Source organism: Canis aureus, chromosome 32, assembly GCF_053574225.1.
Source record: "Canis aureus isolate CA01 chromosome 32, VMU_Caureus_v.1.0, whole genome shotgun sequence".
Lineage (NCBI taxonomy): Eukaryota > Metazoa > Chordata > Mammalia > Carnivora > Canidae > Canis > Canis aureus.
The window spans coordinates 30,272,530-30,291,670 of record NC_135642.1 but is presented as its reverse complement, the minus strand read 5'-3'; the positions used below and the strand labels follow the sequence as shown (position 1 = coordinate 30,291,670).

Sequence of the window (19,141 nt, the reverse complement as noted above, 5' to 3'; positions counted from 1 at the left end):
AAAAAATAATCTCAAGATATCTAAAGGAGGGGGGAAAAGATGTCTGTAGGGGAAAATATATAAGCAGGAAGAGAGGAAGAGGTCCCTGTCACATGCATTTCTTTGTGGACATAGGCACCTGAAAAAAGTCAGCAGGGCCTCAAGTGACCAAGGATGGAAAGAGAATGTGCCAAGAGTTAGGCTGAATTAACATAAGCCTGCATTTTTTTTTCAGTGCCTCCCAAAACCCTTTTTGCTCTTGAAACTTTTGGATGCGATGAACACTGTTTGAGCTTCATGAAGGAATAGAGATGACTGCTAGGAACGTGGATGGGGCTCATGCAGAATGGATGGCCAGGTGGAATTTAGATCAGGGGTTGAGGCTTTGACAGATACTCCTACTCACCATGAGTACAGGGACTACTGCTATCTTTTGGCCATCCGCAAACCTAGCACAGTGCTTGACAACACGGGGTAAGGACAGAACAAACAAGCATACAGCCAACCAGGGGCAGGAGAGATGGCACGTCTGTGTTTTCCTATTTGAACAAATTCTACTTTGAGCTGAAAGATTATTCATACATTGTTCATTAGTGAGCTGTCCAAATAGTTTCAAGCTGTCTTTCGACTCTGGGACTAAATTAAGTGACAGCTTTGAAATGAGAGGTAACTAAAGCTACCTCCACTGGACGTGGTTGATTTCTGAATTCATAAAGGCATTGAGAGTGCTGTTTTTAATGTTGTGTGAGGGAAAGCAAGAGGGTAGAAGCCATAGCTGGTGTGACAGAGTTGATCCACATGTGTTTGGATGATATACTGTCATAGGAAGTCCAGTCTCCGACGGTAGCAGCGAGGAGTAAGAGGCTTGGCCAAGGCTCTCCTGGTCTCTTGTTTGCAAATACAGGAGGCAGAACAGAGGGGCACTGGCACAGCTGTACACCACCTAAACACACTGGTTTACCAACTGCAAACTGCACAAAATGAGAAAGGACAACCAGAATGTAGAGCTCAAAGAGCCTGTTAGTAAAAAAAAAGTTATTGCTGGTGGAAGGGAGGGGAGACTAAGGGAACTCTTTGACCCAGGGATACAGATGTTTGTCTCTGATGCTTTTTGCTAGATGCCTTTGGCTCTTGGTGTGGGCACAGGAGGAGCACTTAAAGGATCTGCCAAAGTAAGAAATAACTACAATGACCACTGAAAATGTCCCATGACTGAACTTTGGCCCCAGCTCTGTCACACAGGAGCCTCTTGACCTTGAGCATACCCCTCCACCCTTCTGACACTCAGTTTCCTCCCTGAGAAATGGTTCAGCAGTATCTTCACTCCTTACTTCACAGAGTGAGTAAATCAGAAGATGTGTTGAAAATACGTAGGTGGGTTGAAAATACAACTACCAGACCATGAATATGTTGCTACAATGGCACACTGCAAGTTGACCTTGGATGATCTTCAAGGGACTTTGAAAATGTCAAACTAAAACAAAACAAAACAAAAACAAAAACAAAAAAAACAAACAACGTCATGGGGAAATGGTACATCTTATTTGAATGAGAATCAGATTGTTAGTCTGAATGATGAATTGAAAAGTACCTGCAAAGGGACTCAATTATAAGTTTAAAACAACCATCTGCCTTCACATAACCACACAAGAAAGTAGCCAGGATTTCTTGGGTCTTGTTTGGAATCATTAACCAAGGAACTTTTGATTCAGTTAAGTTTCTATATAGTAGAAGTGGCCCGCTTTTAAGCGTGGATGCTATTATACGTCACTGATGGGACTTTCATCCAACCAACAAAACATGGGCTGCTGAGAACAAAGGGAACCATGCAGAAGATTGTTCAAGAGGGTAGACTCATCCATGTATAGTAAAAAGATGGCAGAGGGATGCCTGGGTGGCTCAGCAGTTGAGCGTCTGCCTTTGACCCAGGGCGTGATCCCGGAGTCCCAGGATCGAGTCTCACGTCGAGCTCCCTGCATGGAGCCTGCTTCTCCCTCTGCCTGTGTCTCTGCCTCTCTCTCTGTGCCTTTCATGAATAAATAAATAAAATCTTAAAAAAAAAAAAAAAAAAAAAAAGATGGCAGAGAGCCAGGGGAGGGGAAGAGGGGATTCACAGCCAGGTCTTCTGATTTATTTTCCACTGCATATTCCGTTCACGTGGCCATGACAAATTCCAGTACTTTCTCATCAACCAGTGAGGTTATGTTCCTAAAATGTATCATAGTTGACAAACCACCATTGGTGAGATTAAGACCCCATTGAAAGCAAGAATTTAGGGAGGAGGAATAAAAGGCATTAAATGTTTCTTTTTATAAATAAAATAAAAATTAAAATAACATAACATAACAAAATATAAAATAAAATAATAAAATAAAATAAAATAAAATAAAATAAAATAAAATAAAATAAAATAAAATAAAATAAAATAAATACTAAACAAGTACCTATTCTGAAGGTATCTGCTCTCCAAAGCATTCAAACCTGCTCTAGGGAGTAACACTTCCTTCAGCAGTTGAGAAGCTATGACTGGCGCCTATTCACAGGCTCAGCAGAACCTCTCACACCGCTTTCTGTAAGCGACACTGGGCCTCTTTTTAAAGTTTTCCAGCGGGTAAGGGCCTTTTATTATGAAAATTTCAGACATACACACAAAGAGATGCAACAGTGCAGTGAGCTCTTGTCTACCAAACACCCAGCTCAAACACTTATCAAGATTGTGTCCCACATGCTTCATCCATCCCTTGTTGCTTTGCTGAAGCTTTTTTAAAGCAGATCTCAGACATTGTATCATTTCATCCCTACATGGTTCAGATTTCAGTCTGCTGCTAAATGCCTGATAAACTCACATTCTCCCCCTGTTCTTTTCAAGGCCACTCAGAAACGTTTTGTGATGATTATTTTGTTTTGTCTTCTGGACCTGCTATGTAGCTTAAACTGATTTTTCCCCCTCTACTCTAACTCCCACCGACATGATCTGGACCAGGTGGTCCAGGAAATAATGCTGCATTTCCCTACTGAAGAAGAATGACCCCAAATCATATATTCAATAATCATCATCATCCAAGGATTTCGTCTGCGGTATACAAATAAAGAACAGAGCTATCTGAAAAAAAATAAATAAATAAAAATCCTGACTTTTATTTTTAAATCACTTGGAATTGAAGGAGATGGCTAAACCCAAGTTAACCTCTAAGCTCTTATATCTAAGAACCCTCAGTACTAAAATCATTTCTAAAACTGCTTTCTCAGTCTCAGAAATGGGAAAGTTAAACTATTCTGAATTGCCATAGGAGAAGTCACGCAAGCTCTTCTTCTTGCTCTAACATATGGTTAAGTGGGAATTTTTTTGTCGGTTCTTTATTATCCCGGAGCCAATATGAGATTAGCTTTACAAGTTGGGTTATAACCTTTGCAGCTTCTGTGTCGGGGATCCGTTAACAAGATCATAAAGATCTTTCTAACAGATGAGGCCTACATGCCCTGTGTTCAGCTGTGGTAATGACCAAATTGATTTTATCAGAAGTGTTTAAGAGCACCATTTTAACTTTTCTATTGATTGCCTGACCTCTGCTTTGGGCTCTGGGGTTACTATGCATTCCCTCCCCCTCTCTCTTTGTATATAGCTTTCCAATTTCTCTTCACCCACGCAAACTTGTCCTTCTGAACGCCCAGACCATCTCATTTAGCCCCTGCCTCATCATTTCTGTTCTCCTGTGTTGTCTATACATTCCCAGAGCACTAGGTTTTGCAGTCACAATTAGTAAACTAGCCGTGTGACTTTGGGAACCATTTTTATTTATGCATTTGACAGATTGTTTTTGAGCTCCTACTATGTGCCAGGCACCGTTTTCAGCATTCAAAAATACAGTGAGAATCCAGGAACGTGAAATCCCTGCCTTTAAGAGTTGGCATTGTTAGAAAGGCATACAATAGCTATTTAATAGAATATCAGTTGGGGGGGGGGGAGGGTGTAGACACTTATGAAGAGTAAAGCAAAGTAGAGAATGTGACGGGAACACAATTTTAGAGGAGCTGGTGAGGAGCGTTCCACCTTAGAGATCTGAGTGGCTGTGAGGAAGGCCTGGGGAGATGTACAGAAAAATTGAACTAGGCAAAGGGCATTCCAAACAGGAAGGACGCCTGGCCACAGCTAGCTTAGGGCTTTACAGAAAATTCAAGAAGTCCATGGAGGAAAGCAAGAGAGACGAGGCAGAGAAGAGGCCGTAAGCTGGAGAACCAGGGAGGCTTGTGGAAGACCTCCTGAGCCATGGAAGGAACTTGAGCAGGAGACTGATGCTAACTGATTAACAGTTCAAAAAGTCACTCTGGCCTGAATAACACTTGTAAATGATGCTGGTGAAACCTTGGGTCCAGCTGAGATGTCCTGTAGGATAACAGGGAGACTTGAACATACCAGGCCTCAGAGCCAATAGAGCTGAGTGCTGTTCTCTGCTGTGCCTCTGGCTGGCTGCCTGGGACTCAGTCACCTAGTCCCTATTAGGCCCAGTTTTCTGTCCTTTTCCAGGGAGAGATACAATTTTTTGTCTCTAGATCTAACATTTCGTGATTCAAAGCTACAAACTAGAGTTGTTTCTTAACCCTATGTATTTGTTAGGGTAATAACAGAGACCCAAGAACACAGTAGCTTATATGAGGTAGAAGTTTGCTTCTTTCTCCTGTGGTGTTTGAAGCAGGCAGCCTTACAAGATCTAGGGTCCTGTCTCCAAAGGCCCAGTCCTCACTGTTTGAGCTGGGACATGGCCTTCTCATCTGTGAGAAGAGAGACACAGGATATTCCAGGCAAGCATTCCTCTTAAGTGACATGGAATTTCCACATACCCCTTCTAGTCACATTTCTTGATGAGAACCTAATATTATGGCTATACCCAGCCCCAAGGGACCCTGGGAAATGCAGTGTCTAACTGGACTGCTTTGTGCCCACCAAAAAGATGCCTGCCATGGAAAAATGGGAGAATGGATTTGGAGGGGAAACAAGAAAACTGCCACACCATATTTTTGAAAGATCCCAGGGTATTGTCAAGATTCCATAAGCTCATAAAATTTCCTGGAGCTTTGTAATCAATTTCCTAGGGCTGCTGTAACAAACTGCCACCAATGAGTGGCTTAAAACAACGGAAATGTATTCTCTCACAGTTCTGGATGCTGAAAAGTCCAAAACCACGGTGTCAACAGGGCCATGCTCCCTCTGAAGGCTCTAGAGAAGGATTTCTAGAAGCCTCTTTCCTAACTTCTGGTAGTTGCTGGCTGGCCTTCCTTGGCTTATTGCCGCGTGACTCCAATTTCTGCCTCCATCGTCACATGACCTTCTCTTTGTATCTTCTGTGTCTCTGCATCCAAATCTTCCTGTCCCTTCTCTTATAAAGACAGCAGTCACTGGATTTAAGGCCCACCCTAATCCAGTATGACCTCACCTTGATTGCATCCATAAAGACCAACTTTCCAAATAAGGCATATTCACAAGTACCAGGAGTTAGGACTTGAACATATCTTTTTGAGGGATGTAATCCAAGTCATTAACAACCCTCTTAATACAAAAAAAAGAAAGAAAGAAAGAAGAAAGAAATAAAGAAAGAAAGAAAGAAAGAGAAAGAAAAGAAAGAAAAAAAGAGAAAAAAACCTAGAAGAGGGGAGTTGTATTAGTTGAAATCAAATTATGACAAGGTACATCAATGTCAAAACAAGGCATATTTTGTTCTGAAGTTCAGTGTGCCACTTCAATAGCCCAACCCAAGGACATAAGGGCCTTTTCCTTTCTCTTTTATAGAGAAGCATTCCAGTCATTGCTGTGAGATATATTGCTCAATTAATGGAATTCAATGACCATCTGCAACTTTTGACCTTACAGTCTATACCACTTGATGATCACAGCAACCCCAAGAAGAAAGTATTCTTTTTTTAATATTTATTTATTTTTATTTATTTATGATATATATATATAGAGAGAGAGAGGGGCAGGCTCCATGCCTGAAGCCCGATGCGGGACTCGATCCCGGGACCCCAGGATCACACCCTGGGTGTAAGGCAGGCACTAAACTGCTGAGCCACCAGGGATCCCCGAGAAGAAAGTATTCTTACCTCTCTCCTATAGAAATTGAAACTCAGGCTAAGTTACTTTCCTAAAGAGAAATGACTCCAGTGATGGTCACTTAGTGATGACAATGAAGTCAGGCTTACAGCCGGGGTCTTCCTGTCTCCAAAATCCTGCTTTTACATTCCGTGGCATTAAGTCCTAGAGACTTCTCAGGGGGTACTGACCAAGGGTGTCACTCTTGCCTTGAGGGATTTGTGATCAGTCTCTGAGGCTGCACCTACTCTGCAGAGGTCTCCACAGACACAGAGTACAGAATCCCTGTAGTCATCGACATAAACTGAATTTCTATTTGGTAACTAAAGGATCGGTGTTTTCCTAGGAGTCAAGAGTCACCTAACATCAGAGTCCAGGTTTCTTACTGCATTCTGGAACATTATGTAAAACACACCGAACTAGACAAGGCTTATTTTTCAGACCTTTTTCAGCACATGGATTCGTGGTTTGATTACTATTTTGTCAAGTCCTGTCAGACTGTCCATCACCATGGGGCCCTCCTGAAAGATGCCAGCCATGCTGTCACACTTATACTTCAGACTCAGGGTTCCCTGGAAACCATAATGCAATTGGTAGTTGCCATAGGAAACCAGGTCTCCTAATGGTCACAGAGAGATGACGTTTGGGATAATAAAGAAAAAACAAAATTAAATCAACATTTCCATTCATTGTTTCATTTCATCCTCACAGTAACCCTGGGAGGTATTTTTTAACTTTTCTTTCTTAGTCTTAAAATTTTATTCACACAGCTTTTTATTACAGAAAATTTAGAAAGTGGAGACAAAAAAAGAAATGAAAAACCATCCATAATTCCTCCACTCAGAGATAAACACTCATTTATTTGGTGCATATTTTTTACTCTTTTTTCTATATAGTTTTATTTTTTTCTTCTTTTCGCAGAAATGAAGTCATGCTGTACTTTGGGGGTTTGGGATTTTTGTTTCTCTGAAGACAGCTAGAATGTCTTTCTATGCAATCAAGCTTTCATTAGTGTACTGATGGCAGAGTATTTCATTACATATACCATGGTTTATTTAACTCATTCTCTGTACTATTGACATTTGGGTGGTTCCTCCCTAACCTTTTGCTGTTGGCAGCAATGCTGCCATCAAAACTCTTGTACATCCATAATTACTCCTTAAAGCCTATATTTCTAGTTGTCACATTACCAGGTGGAAGAAGAAAACATTTTCCCCCTTATTGAAGAGATGAGGAAACTAAGAATCAGAGAGATTAAGTATCTTGGCCAAATTCTCATAGCTGGCAAGTGACTGAGCTAAGACTGGAATTGAAGCTTCCTGACTCTAAATCTCATGTGGGAAAACAGTTTATTCATCTTATCTAGTAATTATCATATTCAATAAATTCTGTGAATGCAAAGGAAATACCTTGGTGGCTACTTTCTTTCTGGAATTATCACCCAGAAGCAGCCAATCCAGACAAACTGCTTAAAATTCTGTCATCAGAGGAGAGTCTACAAAATACATATTTAATTGGAGTTATCTTTTTCTTTCAAGATGATTAATGTTGGCACTTTTGGAAGTCCTTTACAGACCTTTAAATAGTATCCTATGTGGTCAGCAGTAATTGAAGACCCCTCTCCACTAAAAATAAATATCAATATTTGATATCCCATTGGATCCTGTGGCTTTTTTTTTTAAGATTTATTTATTTATTTATTTATTTATTTATTTATTTATTTATTTATTTTGGAGAGAGAGAGAGAATGCATGCTGGGGGAGGGGCAGACTCCCTGCTGAATGGGGAGCCCAACATGATGCCTTGGGACTCAGTCTCATGATCCTGAGATCACAACATAAACTGAAACCGAGTGTCAGATGTTTAACCAACTGAGCCACATAGGTGCCCCATGATTCAAGACATGAGTGAACCTATGGAATTATCTCCTGTTTTGCCACAACCAGTATGCCCTTGGTCTATCCATGCCTGTGCCACCAGGAGCAGAATTTGGTTTTGGGGTGGCTGCAGACTAGGTGAGATTTCTTCAGTAATCACTTGCCTTACCTTGATATGTGGACTAGGATCCATGCTCCATGAAGTATGATTTACGATGTCTATATAAGGGTAAATATGTGAAAAGTGTATAGAAGTGCTTGACTTGCTCTGGGGCCACAACTCTGTAATCTTCAGGTCATCCTCATCCAACCAGTTCTGGTAGCTTTGAGTTTGGGGATTGCAACTACAGTCATGTGTTTGACAGCATCCAGGCAATTCAAGTCAGTACCTGTCCATATTAGTGTCAAAGATAAACAATTTCAACATATTTCAGAGGTACATAAAGCATTTCCTGGAAAAGCATGGTAAGAGCTGTTGACTTTTACCTGAATTGAATTATTCACTTAGAAAACTACATAATTCCAGGAGGACAAGCTGGAAGTGTTTGATGGTTGTCAGTTCACATCTCTGCTCAGAGCTCCAAAAGCAAATTTAAGTCAACCGAATAATATTTAATGGGTAGCTTCATTTTCAATATAGAGACTCGATAAAAGGAAATCAATTTGAAAGAACAAGGATTCTCATTATTCTTACTGTCCTTAATGCTAATCATGGATTTGGCACCAGCAAGCCATAATAGGAGAAATTACTCTCCTCAGGTATGGACTTTTCATAATGCATAGATAGTGATCTGTAAGGGACGGAGGTTTCCCAAATAAGTTTCATCTCAAAATTTCTTTCTAGGATAGACTGATGGTGTCTTTATGTTGCCTTTGCTGAGGGACCGTGAATGAGGTTTTGTTCTGGGAACTGTTTTGTCAAAGATAAAGGCTAGGCTAGAGGGAAGGTATAGCTCTGGCCTTCCTGCTCAAAATTAGAAGATATTTCTGGACACAAATGTCAGGAAACGTGACCTAGAGATATGACCTAGAATTATGACCTAGGCAGCCAAAAACACACAATTTTTTTAATTCAAAAAAACAGGGGGGAAAGTCCTCTTATCAATGTCCATTCTGTTTTTTACATTAAAACGGAAATTTTTTTATGTTGCCCAAAGCACCTTGATTAGTAAAAGAGCTGAAATATTATTACTGAAGCTCAACGTAGGCTCAAATCAACACAAAAGAAAACTCACATTAAAGTATTATTTATCTTTATAATTAGTATTTCTAAATGATTTTTAAAGGCTTTTTAAGCAATTACAAAATGTTTGATTGTCGTAACATTGCTAATGCTTTGATGCCTTCCGAGTGTTGTCCTTGGTCCCTGCAACCCTGGCACATAATTTATTTCTCTTTTGAGTGAACTCTAAGCATTAGTGTCCATTAAGAATTTTTGAAACAAAGTCCAGAGATTACGTGGAGCACTTTCAGTAATATGTACTGATTATCATTAATAGCTCTTTTGTCCTAGACAAGGACATTGTTTTGTAACATCACTCTGTTTGGTGAGGCCACAGTTGGGCTGTGCTCCTGCTCTGCCTCCTGCATAGATTCTCTCCTTGACTGCTTATGGAATGGAGCAAGCGCATAGGACAGCTCAGGATTGGGGGAGGGAAGGCATAGGGCCAGCACAGAGTGATTTTTTTTTTTTTCTTTATGAAACAATTGTTAGCCATTCAAAAACAAAAACAAAACGCCTAAATGCTGGGCTTTGTTTCTTAGCTAGCGTTCATTCACTGCATATAAATTGCTGTTTTAACCACAAGCTCTCTCCAATGAGGAAGTCAAAAAGAAGTACGGGAGGGAGCAAAGAGCCCCAGCAAACTGCAACCTTTGCACTATGCTTGTTGATAATATGGCAGGAAGGAGGTTACATGTTCCAGATTTTATTTTGAAAGTTCTGCCTGAGTGCTCAAACACTCATTTGCCAGATTATACGTCTTTTTAATGACCTCATTGCCCTGGTGGGTATGCCTGCGTCTACCCAAGGGATATCTCTTGTCCCATGCAAAGTGTCTGCAAGGAGAAATGTCTTGAGTAGAAAAGAGGTACTCTGCTACATGCCCCAGGTGAATTCTTTTACTGAAACCTTATTTTAAACCCAACCCTGAGAATTTTGCCCCCATTTTATGGGTAAGAAAAATGGAGACTTAGCGCTTAGGCCATCCACCCAAGACCTCATGGCTTGAATAACCGGCATTTTATTTAATTCGTTCACCTTTTCTAGAAATTAAACTGAGAGTTAATGGGTTAATGGGTGTAGTGTAGATGCAAGAGGTAGCCAATTAAATATTTTGTTATTATCATTTAGCACATCTCTTCCTCCCAGCCATAAAAAGTCACTGAAATATGGAAACATTGACATATTTATTTTTAAAAGACTTTATTTATTTGAGAAAGATAGACAGCATGAGCAGTGGGGAGGGGCAGAGGGAGAGGAAGATGCATACTCCACACTGAGCAGGAGCCCAATGATGCAGGGCTCAATCCCAGGACCCTGAGATCATGACCTGAACCCAAGGCAGACACTTAACTGACTGAGCCACCCAGGTGCCCAAAGAAACAGCGACATATTTAAAAACAAAAGGAAGAAAAAAGAAAGCTTCACTGCATCTTATTTTAGATATTCTTTGTTATGTTTGTTTTTCTTTTCTTTATTCTAACGCTAGAGCTTACTCATGTGGAAAATACCTGGATCTCAACTGTTATCTCATTATGAAAGAGAATAAGAGAAGGCACACAGGCTGTATAATGGCAAAGTGGCAAAGGGACACCTCTGTAGTTAGGGATTTGTCTAGAATGCAGGGCCTGTGAAAATGCTAGTTTAGTAATTGGCATGTCTGACGTAGAGGAAAGATGCCATTTCTTAGCAAAAAAAAAAAAAAGGTTAAAATAAACTTGGTACCCAGACAATTGCCTGGAAACCAAGAGACAATAAGAAGTCCATCAAGGAAGTTAATTGGTCCAAGATTTGGCACTGATTGGAAGTATCAGATTACATTCCTAAAGTGCTCTGCTCTGTGATAGCTATAACTCTGAAACTACTGATAACTGTGACAGTGATAAATTTGTGGTATTTTCATGACATTTCCTTTGTTTTACTTTGAAGCATGGTTGGCTAAATAGAGTCAGGCACTCTTGCTGTATTAGAAGTCCTACTTTGGGATCCCTGGGTGGCGCAGCGGTTTGGCACCTGCCTTTGGCCCAGGGCTCGATCCTGGAGACCCGGGATCGAATCCCACGTCGGGCTCCCAGTGCATGGAGCCTGCTTCTCGCTCTGCCTGTGTCTCTGCCTCTCTCTCTCTCTCTCTCTGTGACTATCATAAATAAATTTAAAAAAAAAAAAAAGAAGTCCTACTTTGAGTAGAGTATTTGTGGAGATTTTTTCTCTTAATTTTAAGTGTATTAATTGACAATTTAAAACTGATGTTACATTGTTAAATTAGAAATTACTCTTAAAGTGTCACTTGGAAATGTTTCTCTTTTCTTTTCTTTCATGCTCCCATTCTCTCTCTCTCTCTCTCTCTCTCTCTCTCTCTCTCTATATATATATATATATATATATATATATATATATGATCTGGGTGAAATACAAGGAGTCTTGCAACTTTATCAAAAGGTACCATTTTTCTCTAGCCCAGATAATTTTAAAATATCACCCAAAAGAAGTGTAGCTTTTACTTATATAACCTTTTGTGGGTACTGCCTTCTTTCTTCTTTGGTTTTTAAAGGCAAAAAGAAAAAAGTTTCAGGGGGTTACCTTTGATTGTGAGCTACATTAGATTTTGTACAGTGAGAAATAGATCTGGAAGCCTGTTGCTTAGAAAGAAGAGGTTTGGTCTGATAGCTAGAAAGCAGGGCAAGGAACCATTGATCAAGGAGCTAGAAGGGAAATTAAGAAACCATGCAGTTCAACTATCTCATTCTACAGATGAGAAAACTAAGGCCCAGAGAAGTTAAGTGACTTGCCCGAGTCGACCGGGGAGTTCACCGTTGGCTCAGGCTACTGAGGGCTTGGGCACCACCCCATCGCTCTCCCACGGCTCCTGCCATTGCTGTCTCTGCAGAGAGCAGTATTCTGCTTGGTGGCCTGTTTGCGAATCTCAGTAGAAGGATCTTGATGTTCTTCCCAGTTACTTGGAAGGGAATCAAAACCTTCACAACAGCTGGACTCAGTTTGACACCCTTTGGTGGTAGTGATCAAAGTCCTTTGCCCGTGCTAAACAGCAGCCCACTTAGCACACTTGCCAATGAGCAAGTATCTTCCCTGGATTTCAGAGAGTGAAGATGCCAGTTGAGTTCAGGGTCTTGAACAGGACAGACTTACTTTTAGGAACTTGGTTCTGTCTCCTGCTCTCCTCCAGCAACTAGGAATTTTCAAGTCAGAGCACTTGGTCTGATAACTAGAGTCCTGGGCCCCAGGCAAATGTGATACCCAGAGACATCAGGAGTAGCTATGACATGGCTTTCAGTAGAACATTCTAATTCAACTTCACGAAAATAATACTAACGCGTGTTGTCCACCGTTTTGACATCTATATCACACTTCCCAGTTTATTTTTTTTATTTTTTTTTCACTTCCTGGTTTAGAAAGCTCTTTACACATCCTTATTTCATCTTACTTTTCACAATAGGTTTTTGAGTATTATTATGATTATATACAATTGTAAATTCAGGCCCAGAGAAGGTAAGTCACTTGCCCAAGGTCTCTCAGCCAAGAGATAGGAAGTGAATGTGCCACTTATGCAAACCCAGGTCAGCCTGGCTCCAAATCCAGCTATCTTGAGCTACTTTTAAAAAAGATTCTTCTTTTCTACTTCTGGGTAGAATTAGAGCTATTTGCCCCTACTATACACTCATGATAATCTATCTTTAGAAAAACCAGTTTTCCAACAATTCATTATGCAGAGCTGCTTCTCCTGGCACTGCTGGTAACATTAGGTTTGGATCTGCTTAGGGATGAAAATGGGCAATGTATTACTGCTGTGGTCTCATTAAGGAAGCATCCTGGCGAGAAAAACAGGAAGCTTGCAACCTCTCTCAGAAACAGAAAAGAGAAGACCCACTCCACCCCCAAAGAAGGGTGAAGAAATGGCTGCTCATTCACCCAATCCCTGGTGGGGCTCTCTGGTTGGGATAAGACTGGGGACAGGGCCCCATAGGTTTAAATTATTTGCAGAGCTGACTGCTGAGTGATATGGTCCTGGAACTAAATCTTTTTTGAACATTTACTCTTTTGAGAGGTACTATCTATACCAGGGGTTTTTTTTTGGGGGGGGGGAGTAATTTTTATTTATTTATTCATGAGAGACACACAGAGAGAGGCAGAGACATGGGCAGAGGGAGAAGCAGATTCCCTGCAGGAGCCTGATGCAGGACTCAATCCCAGGACCCTGGAATCACAACCTGAGCCAAAGGCAGACACTCAACCACTAGCCGCCCAGGTGCACCTATACCAGGGTTTTTAAATATGCACTGTGGATGCACTTCCAGAAGGATATTAACTTTCCACAGAAAGCTTTCATTGTGTTAATTAAACTTCCCTGAGCCTCTTTGTTGTATTGACCCATCTGTGAAATAAAGATGGTTTTGCTTTCTTTCTTTTTCTTTTTTAGAGAGAGAGAGAGAGAGAGAGAGAGAGATCAGGGAGCTGGGTAGGAAGGGACAGAGGGAGAGGGAGTGAGAGAATCCTAAGCAGGCTCCACGCCCAACATGGAGCCCAACGTGGGGCTCGATCTCATGACCCTGAGTTGATGACCTGAGCTGAAATCATGAGTCAGACACTTAGCCAACTGAGCCATCCAGGTGCCCCTGCTTTTGTTGTTTTGTTTTGCTTTTTGTTTTTTGCTTTCTTTAACACTTCTATGGAGTCAGTTACTATGAAGTACTAGGGCTTCTATAGAGAAAGGAGTCTTATTTTCATCACAAGTCTTATTTTTCAGGATAGGAGAAGGAAGGGAGTTCCAAATAAACTTCCTGATCATTCCGTTAAATTTGTCTTTTGTGTGTTCATATTGTTTTCATTTGTTTGCTTCTTTTGGATAATAGAATTTTGTCTTCATAATGGCAGTTAAGTAAAAACAATAATTAAATATTATGCATAGTCCCATCTCAATAATTAAAAGTAATGCTCTTTTTATAAAAATACTGTTTTGAGGAAAGGGGTGTGTTTTTTAAACCTTTCTACATAAAAACGTGCTATTAATTTATTGTTATATTCTTCATCGTATATGATAGATATGATTTACATTTTATTTGTATGGGTTAGGGTTGCCAGATAAAATACTGGATGCTCAGTTAAATTTGAATTTTGGATACACAACAGAGTAATATCCGGAATTCCAGTTTAACTGGCATCCTACATTTTTCTCTGCGATTGGCAACTTTTATGTGGGTATATCCTCCAGTTCTTTCTATTGATCACTAAGTGGCAGCTAAACAAGATTGAGAGACTGAGTTGGTGCTGATGCTGGGGCCATGCTTACTCCTGGAGACGGATGTGGGTGGTTTTAGCTCTGTGCTACTGTGATCTCAAAGATCAGGTGGCTTACCTGGAAAGATTTTCAGAATCTATTATCAATGTAATCATCATGAAAATATTTGATGAGAACACCGCATCACGCTGTATAATAAATTTAAGTAGAAAAGTCAAAGCAGTAGTATTTTCATCAGGGCTTTGGATGTCAGGAGAAAATAGTTCCACACTCAGCGAATATAGATAGGTCTGTTTTGGGCTGTGTTAAATCCAATTGTGTGGAGGTTCTGAATAATCAGGAGTGACAGCATAAGCACTTTCTCTTCAAAGTGATTTTACAGAAAGCATTATTTCCTAAGGAAAGTACACATATAGCCCTCATAATGCTGAAAGAGCACTAATGTATCAATTTATTGGTGCTGTTGTCATGAGCTGGAGTTGCAAATTGTATTCAGATATTAAACTTTACTCACAGTTGCTTTTGGGGGGACGTTCCCTTCCTAAGATAAAGCTTATTTCAAAAAATTCTAGGCCAGTTTTGTAGTTCCCATGTGAGAGAGCTTTCAAGGCTCTTTGCAGAAGGTTCTAACTTCGCTTGGAGAAGCCAACTCAAACATGATGAAAAACAATAGTTTAGTTTTCCTCAATAAAAAGGGGAAAAAAGGAGAATTTGAGTTGGGCCTATGTAATTTCAGCTTCCCTAAATAAGCCCTTTGGAAAGTTGTGGGGGGAGCAAGCGTGTGATTTTGGTCTTGGCACACAACTTTGGAACTAACTTTTTTTTTTTTTTTTAATGTCTACCATGGATTTTCATCATGGATTTCTTCCCTGTATGATTTGTTCCATAGCTAAGTAATGGGTCTGATGTGGGCGCCAAATTTTTCAACAACTTTGACTTTCCAGAGGAGGGTTAAATAGCTCTCTTAATAACTTGAAAGAGAAAAATGTCAAGGTTTACCACAGTTCTTAGTCACAGGCTAAATGTTTTCGAGACTTGTGTTACTTTGAGCCTACTGAGTCTCAAGACTCTCCCCCAAGGAGAACAGAGCATAAAGAGTCCAAAAAGGAGTCCTTCCGAAACCGAGATCGCACTGTTGGCCCTGAAGCATGCGTTCGTGTTATCTTCATGTGGCCCTGTGTGCCGAATCTTGCTTAGTCCCGTTCATCTGTCACCTGCTCTCCGTAAATCATCCTGGAAGCAGCAGCAAGGGTGCTGACTCATGAATCCCTCCTGTTTTTGTACAGTTTGTGTTCCTCCTGGTACTGTTCGCGGCAAGTAGCAGCTATACACCTTCTGGCTGTAATGAGTGTGGACAGATAGGTACATTTGTGGCGGTGTTTTCTGTCACCATAGAAAGTTATGCTTCATGTGAGCAAGCAGAGTCGTTTTCATTAAAAAGTGAACACAGAATCAGTGGCCATAGCAAATGAATTGCTCCGTTGCTCCGCTCGCTCTTGTCTGAGTAGGTTGGCATCACTCTCTTGTGCCTTAAATCTTCCCCACTCTGCCTATAAACGTGAACATCTCCCCTATTTAAAAGGAAAACTGAGAGTCTTCCCTCACCCTGGCTAATTATTGTCCATGCTGCTGCTTTTTTACCACAGAACCTCTTAAACCAGTAGGCCGTGCTTGTCCCTGTCATTCACGGTTCTGTTGTTCTGGGGTAGGTCCAGGGACGCCACCGGGTACGATGAAGACTAACCTGGCCTTGGCATCGCCGTCTGAACAAATGCATTCCTGAGTGTGCTGTGAATGAGGGGCATTCCAAGAAGTACACCCAGGATGTTTTCTTACCTCTGTCCTTCTTTCTTCTCTTCTAGGTATCTCAGTAACGAAGAAGACACATACATGTAAGTAATGCATTTTTTTTTTATCCAAAGTTTTCTGAAGAGTTGGAATTCGCATATGTCTGGCTGCTGTGACCCTTCAAGTATAAACTAATGTTTCAGCTGTGATCCATGGTCAACAGAGGTCATACTTCTCTACCTGTAGTGGTCGGAAGTGGTACATCTCCACCTGTTTGTACTGAGTGTGTGTTAAAGAGAGTCTAGACATAGTCTGATGAATTCTAGTGATTCAAGTCATTAGTCTTTAGAAAAAATCATAAAATCTAGTCAGGAGGATCAATTAATTACTTACTGATCACCCCTATTCTGGATCCTTCTTAGAAGAGCTGGTATGTTTCTAGGAAACATCACCTTGATTTCTTTTAAACTTTGGTCTCCTTTTCCTCACCACTAGTTCACGATTTAGGCCGTTTTGTACTTGTGTCTGTGGAGCAGAGATACTGATTGGGAATATAGGTGCTGTCGCTCGACCATGAGTGTGGCCCACGAGGGCCCCGGTAAATGGCATCGGTAGTTTGATGTGGAAATGTGCGCTGGATTTACACTCTGTATTCATTCCCACTTCTCAGGTTCAACTGCTTTCATCAGTTGCCTTCATTCGAACTACACCATAAGTTTACAAACTCACGTCAACGTAAAGTGTTGTGATTTTGCAATCCGAGCAATAATGTTTGACTGTGCTTTGAACCTCGGGATGAAACTAATCCGTCATTGATGCAGGCAGTCAACCTTCACTGTACTTGACCAGCATATTTAGACTTTGAATTAATAGTGTCATTAGAATTCGCTATTTTACACCACAGATATGTGCTACCCACCAGAAGTGTTTGGGCATCCTTCTAACGTAAGCAGTGGAGATATTTATGGCACAATTTAGGGCTGACAACAATGTATCCCCAAATTTTTCCTAATTATGCTTTTAAAAGTTTTGGTTTCATGTGAAACATTTGGGGGAAAAATCTGTGTAACATCAAAGTAGTTTATCTTGTGCCTCAGTTGATTCTTGAAATCTGCTCTCGGGCTTGTCTGTCTGTCTATCTGTATTTGTAGCAAACAAAAAAAGCAAAAAAAAACAAAAAACAAAAAACAAAAAACAAAAAAACAAAAAAATCCCAAAGAACAAAAAAAAAAAACCCAAACCCACCAAATTCGATGGTTGCCTGACTTTTAGAACCCCGTCCTGCAGTCTCTCCACCTGGCTCTCCTTGTGTGAGGAAAGATGACAGGTCAGGCCCGTAATGGATACATGATCAGGACAGCACCTCCATCTCCGGATGCACAGTTCCCGTTGGCTGTCCCTCCTTCACGGTAGTCTGTGGCCCTTAGCTTTTTGGGGGTTGTTTTGTCGTCGTCGTTGTTGTTGTTCTTGCTGTTGTCGGTGCATAATTGAGCTCATGATGACTGAGAGATTGACAGTGCAGGAGACTGAAGTCCTCTGTATATCCGCAGGGCAGGCATGGTACAGAGCGCTTCCTTGCACAGCCTTGCCCATGAGCTCGTCCCTGGCCTGGAGGGACCCACTCTAGAGGTGGTAAGTAATTCAGTCTTTCTGCTAGCTCAGTCCTGGGCCTCTCCCGAACAGGAGCGGATGATTGTGCCTACTGTTTATGGCGGTTTGGGGGTACGGACTCCTGGCCACCTGGCAACACACAGAAAGCCACTGAGTATTTGCATTATGACTTGGCTCTTGGATGAGTGGATAAAACCACTAGCTCAACTCCATTGGATACAAAGAGTGCCCCTCAACTAATAAGACAGGGACCATAGATGTCAGCAAATATATAGACCATCCATCCATGAGGACCTTCAAGGAATTGTCATCCCCGAGAATAATTTCACTGGTCTATTGCAGAAACAATAACTTGTGGTGAGATTTAAATTCATAGAAGGATTTGGATGGCCGCATGAGAGTGGTAGCTAGCGAAGAAAAGCTGGTGTTCCAGTAAGAGGCGATATAACCAGGTTGGCCTTGCAGCAAAGGCTTAACTAACTCCATCAGATATACCAGCTTTAAACCAAAATCAAGACACAGCCAGAGTGGGTAGATTTTTGATTGCCTCTCTAACTATGGAAATCAGCAGGAAAATTCTTAGACGTTAAGCATAAAGTCAGGGTAGACAGACTTAAAATAAAGCTCGCTTTAGGTAATTCACATATTAAATTGACAAAAGGAGATCAGAAATCACCTTGGTTTTTTGGTTGATGTTTACTTTCATGATTTAGGATAGAGGGCCCATGATAACACAGACCAATGACAAGTTGGGAAGAATAGCAACAGAGAGTTGGCACAAAACTTTCCACATGCCCAGGAGAAATTGAATTGTCCAAGTTACATGTTAGTGAAAGTCTTCTATACCACTTACATGTGGAGATTGTTTTTGTCACCCAACTCAGCAGACAACCCATCATACTTCTGATCTTAGCATCTCTACAGGGCCTGCACTTGTGAGGAGGAAGAAAATCAATCAGTTCTTTCTCCAATAACAGTCACCCAAATGACTTCTTCTTTAGCATCTGTCGGATTTTTCTTGAAAACGGAACTGTCCTAACTTACCTAGAAGTTTTCTTAAGATGTTAAATTCCAGCTCCTCTTAAAGCATCTTGACATCTGTTCTTCAGAAAGTTTCACTATCAAGTGAAGTGCGTGAATTCATTTTTGTACTGTCTCAAGACTTGCATTTTTAGCCAGAGTTCTGGAAACCTTGGTCAAGGCTTGACTACATAATCATCGACAGCTGAAGTCACCCCACATTAGCAATTTCAATCTGGGTTTCCTAACTGCCCTCACCGAGACATGGTTCAACTTACAAATTAACATGTACAGTTGCAGAATAT

General features: G+C 40.9%; 1 protein-coding gene across 1 annotated transcript in view; it reads left to right on the top strand.

Moving 5' to 3' along the window:
- The window catches only part of RORA (RAR related orphan receptor A), a 711,502-nt gene that overhangs the window by 511,614 nt on the left and 180,747 nt on the right, over window positions 1-19,141 (top strand). The window contains exon 3 of the mRNA XM_077881327.1: window positions 16,280-16,309. Coding sequence (XP_077737453.1) covers window positions 16,280-16,309 — 30 coding nt within the window. The remainder of the gene's footprint in view (window positions 1-16,279; window positions 16,310-19,141) is intronic.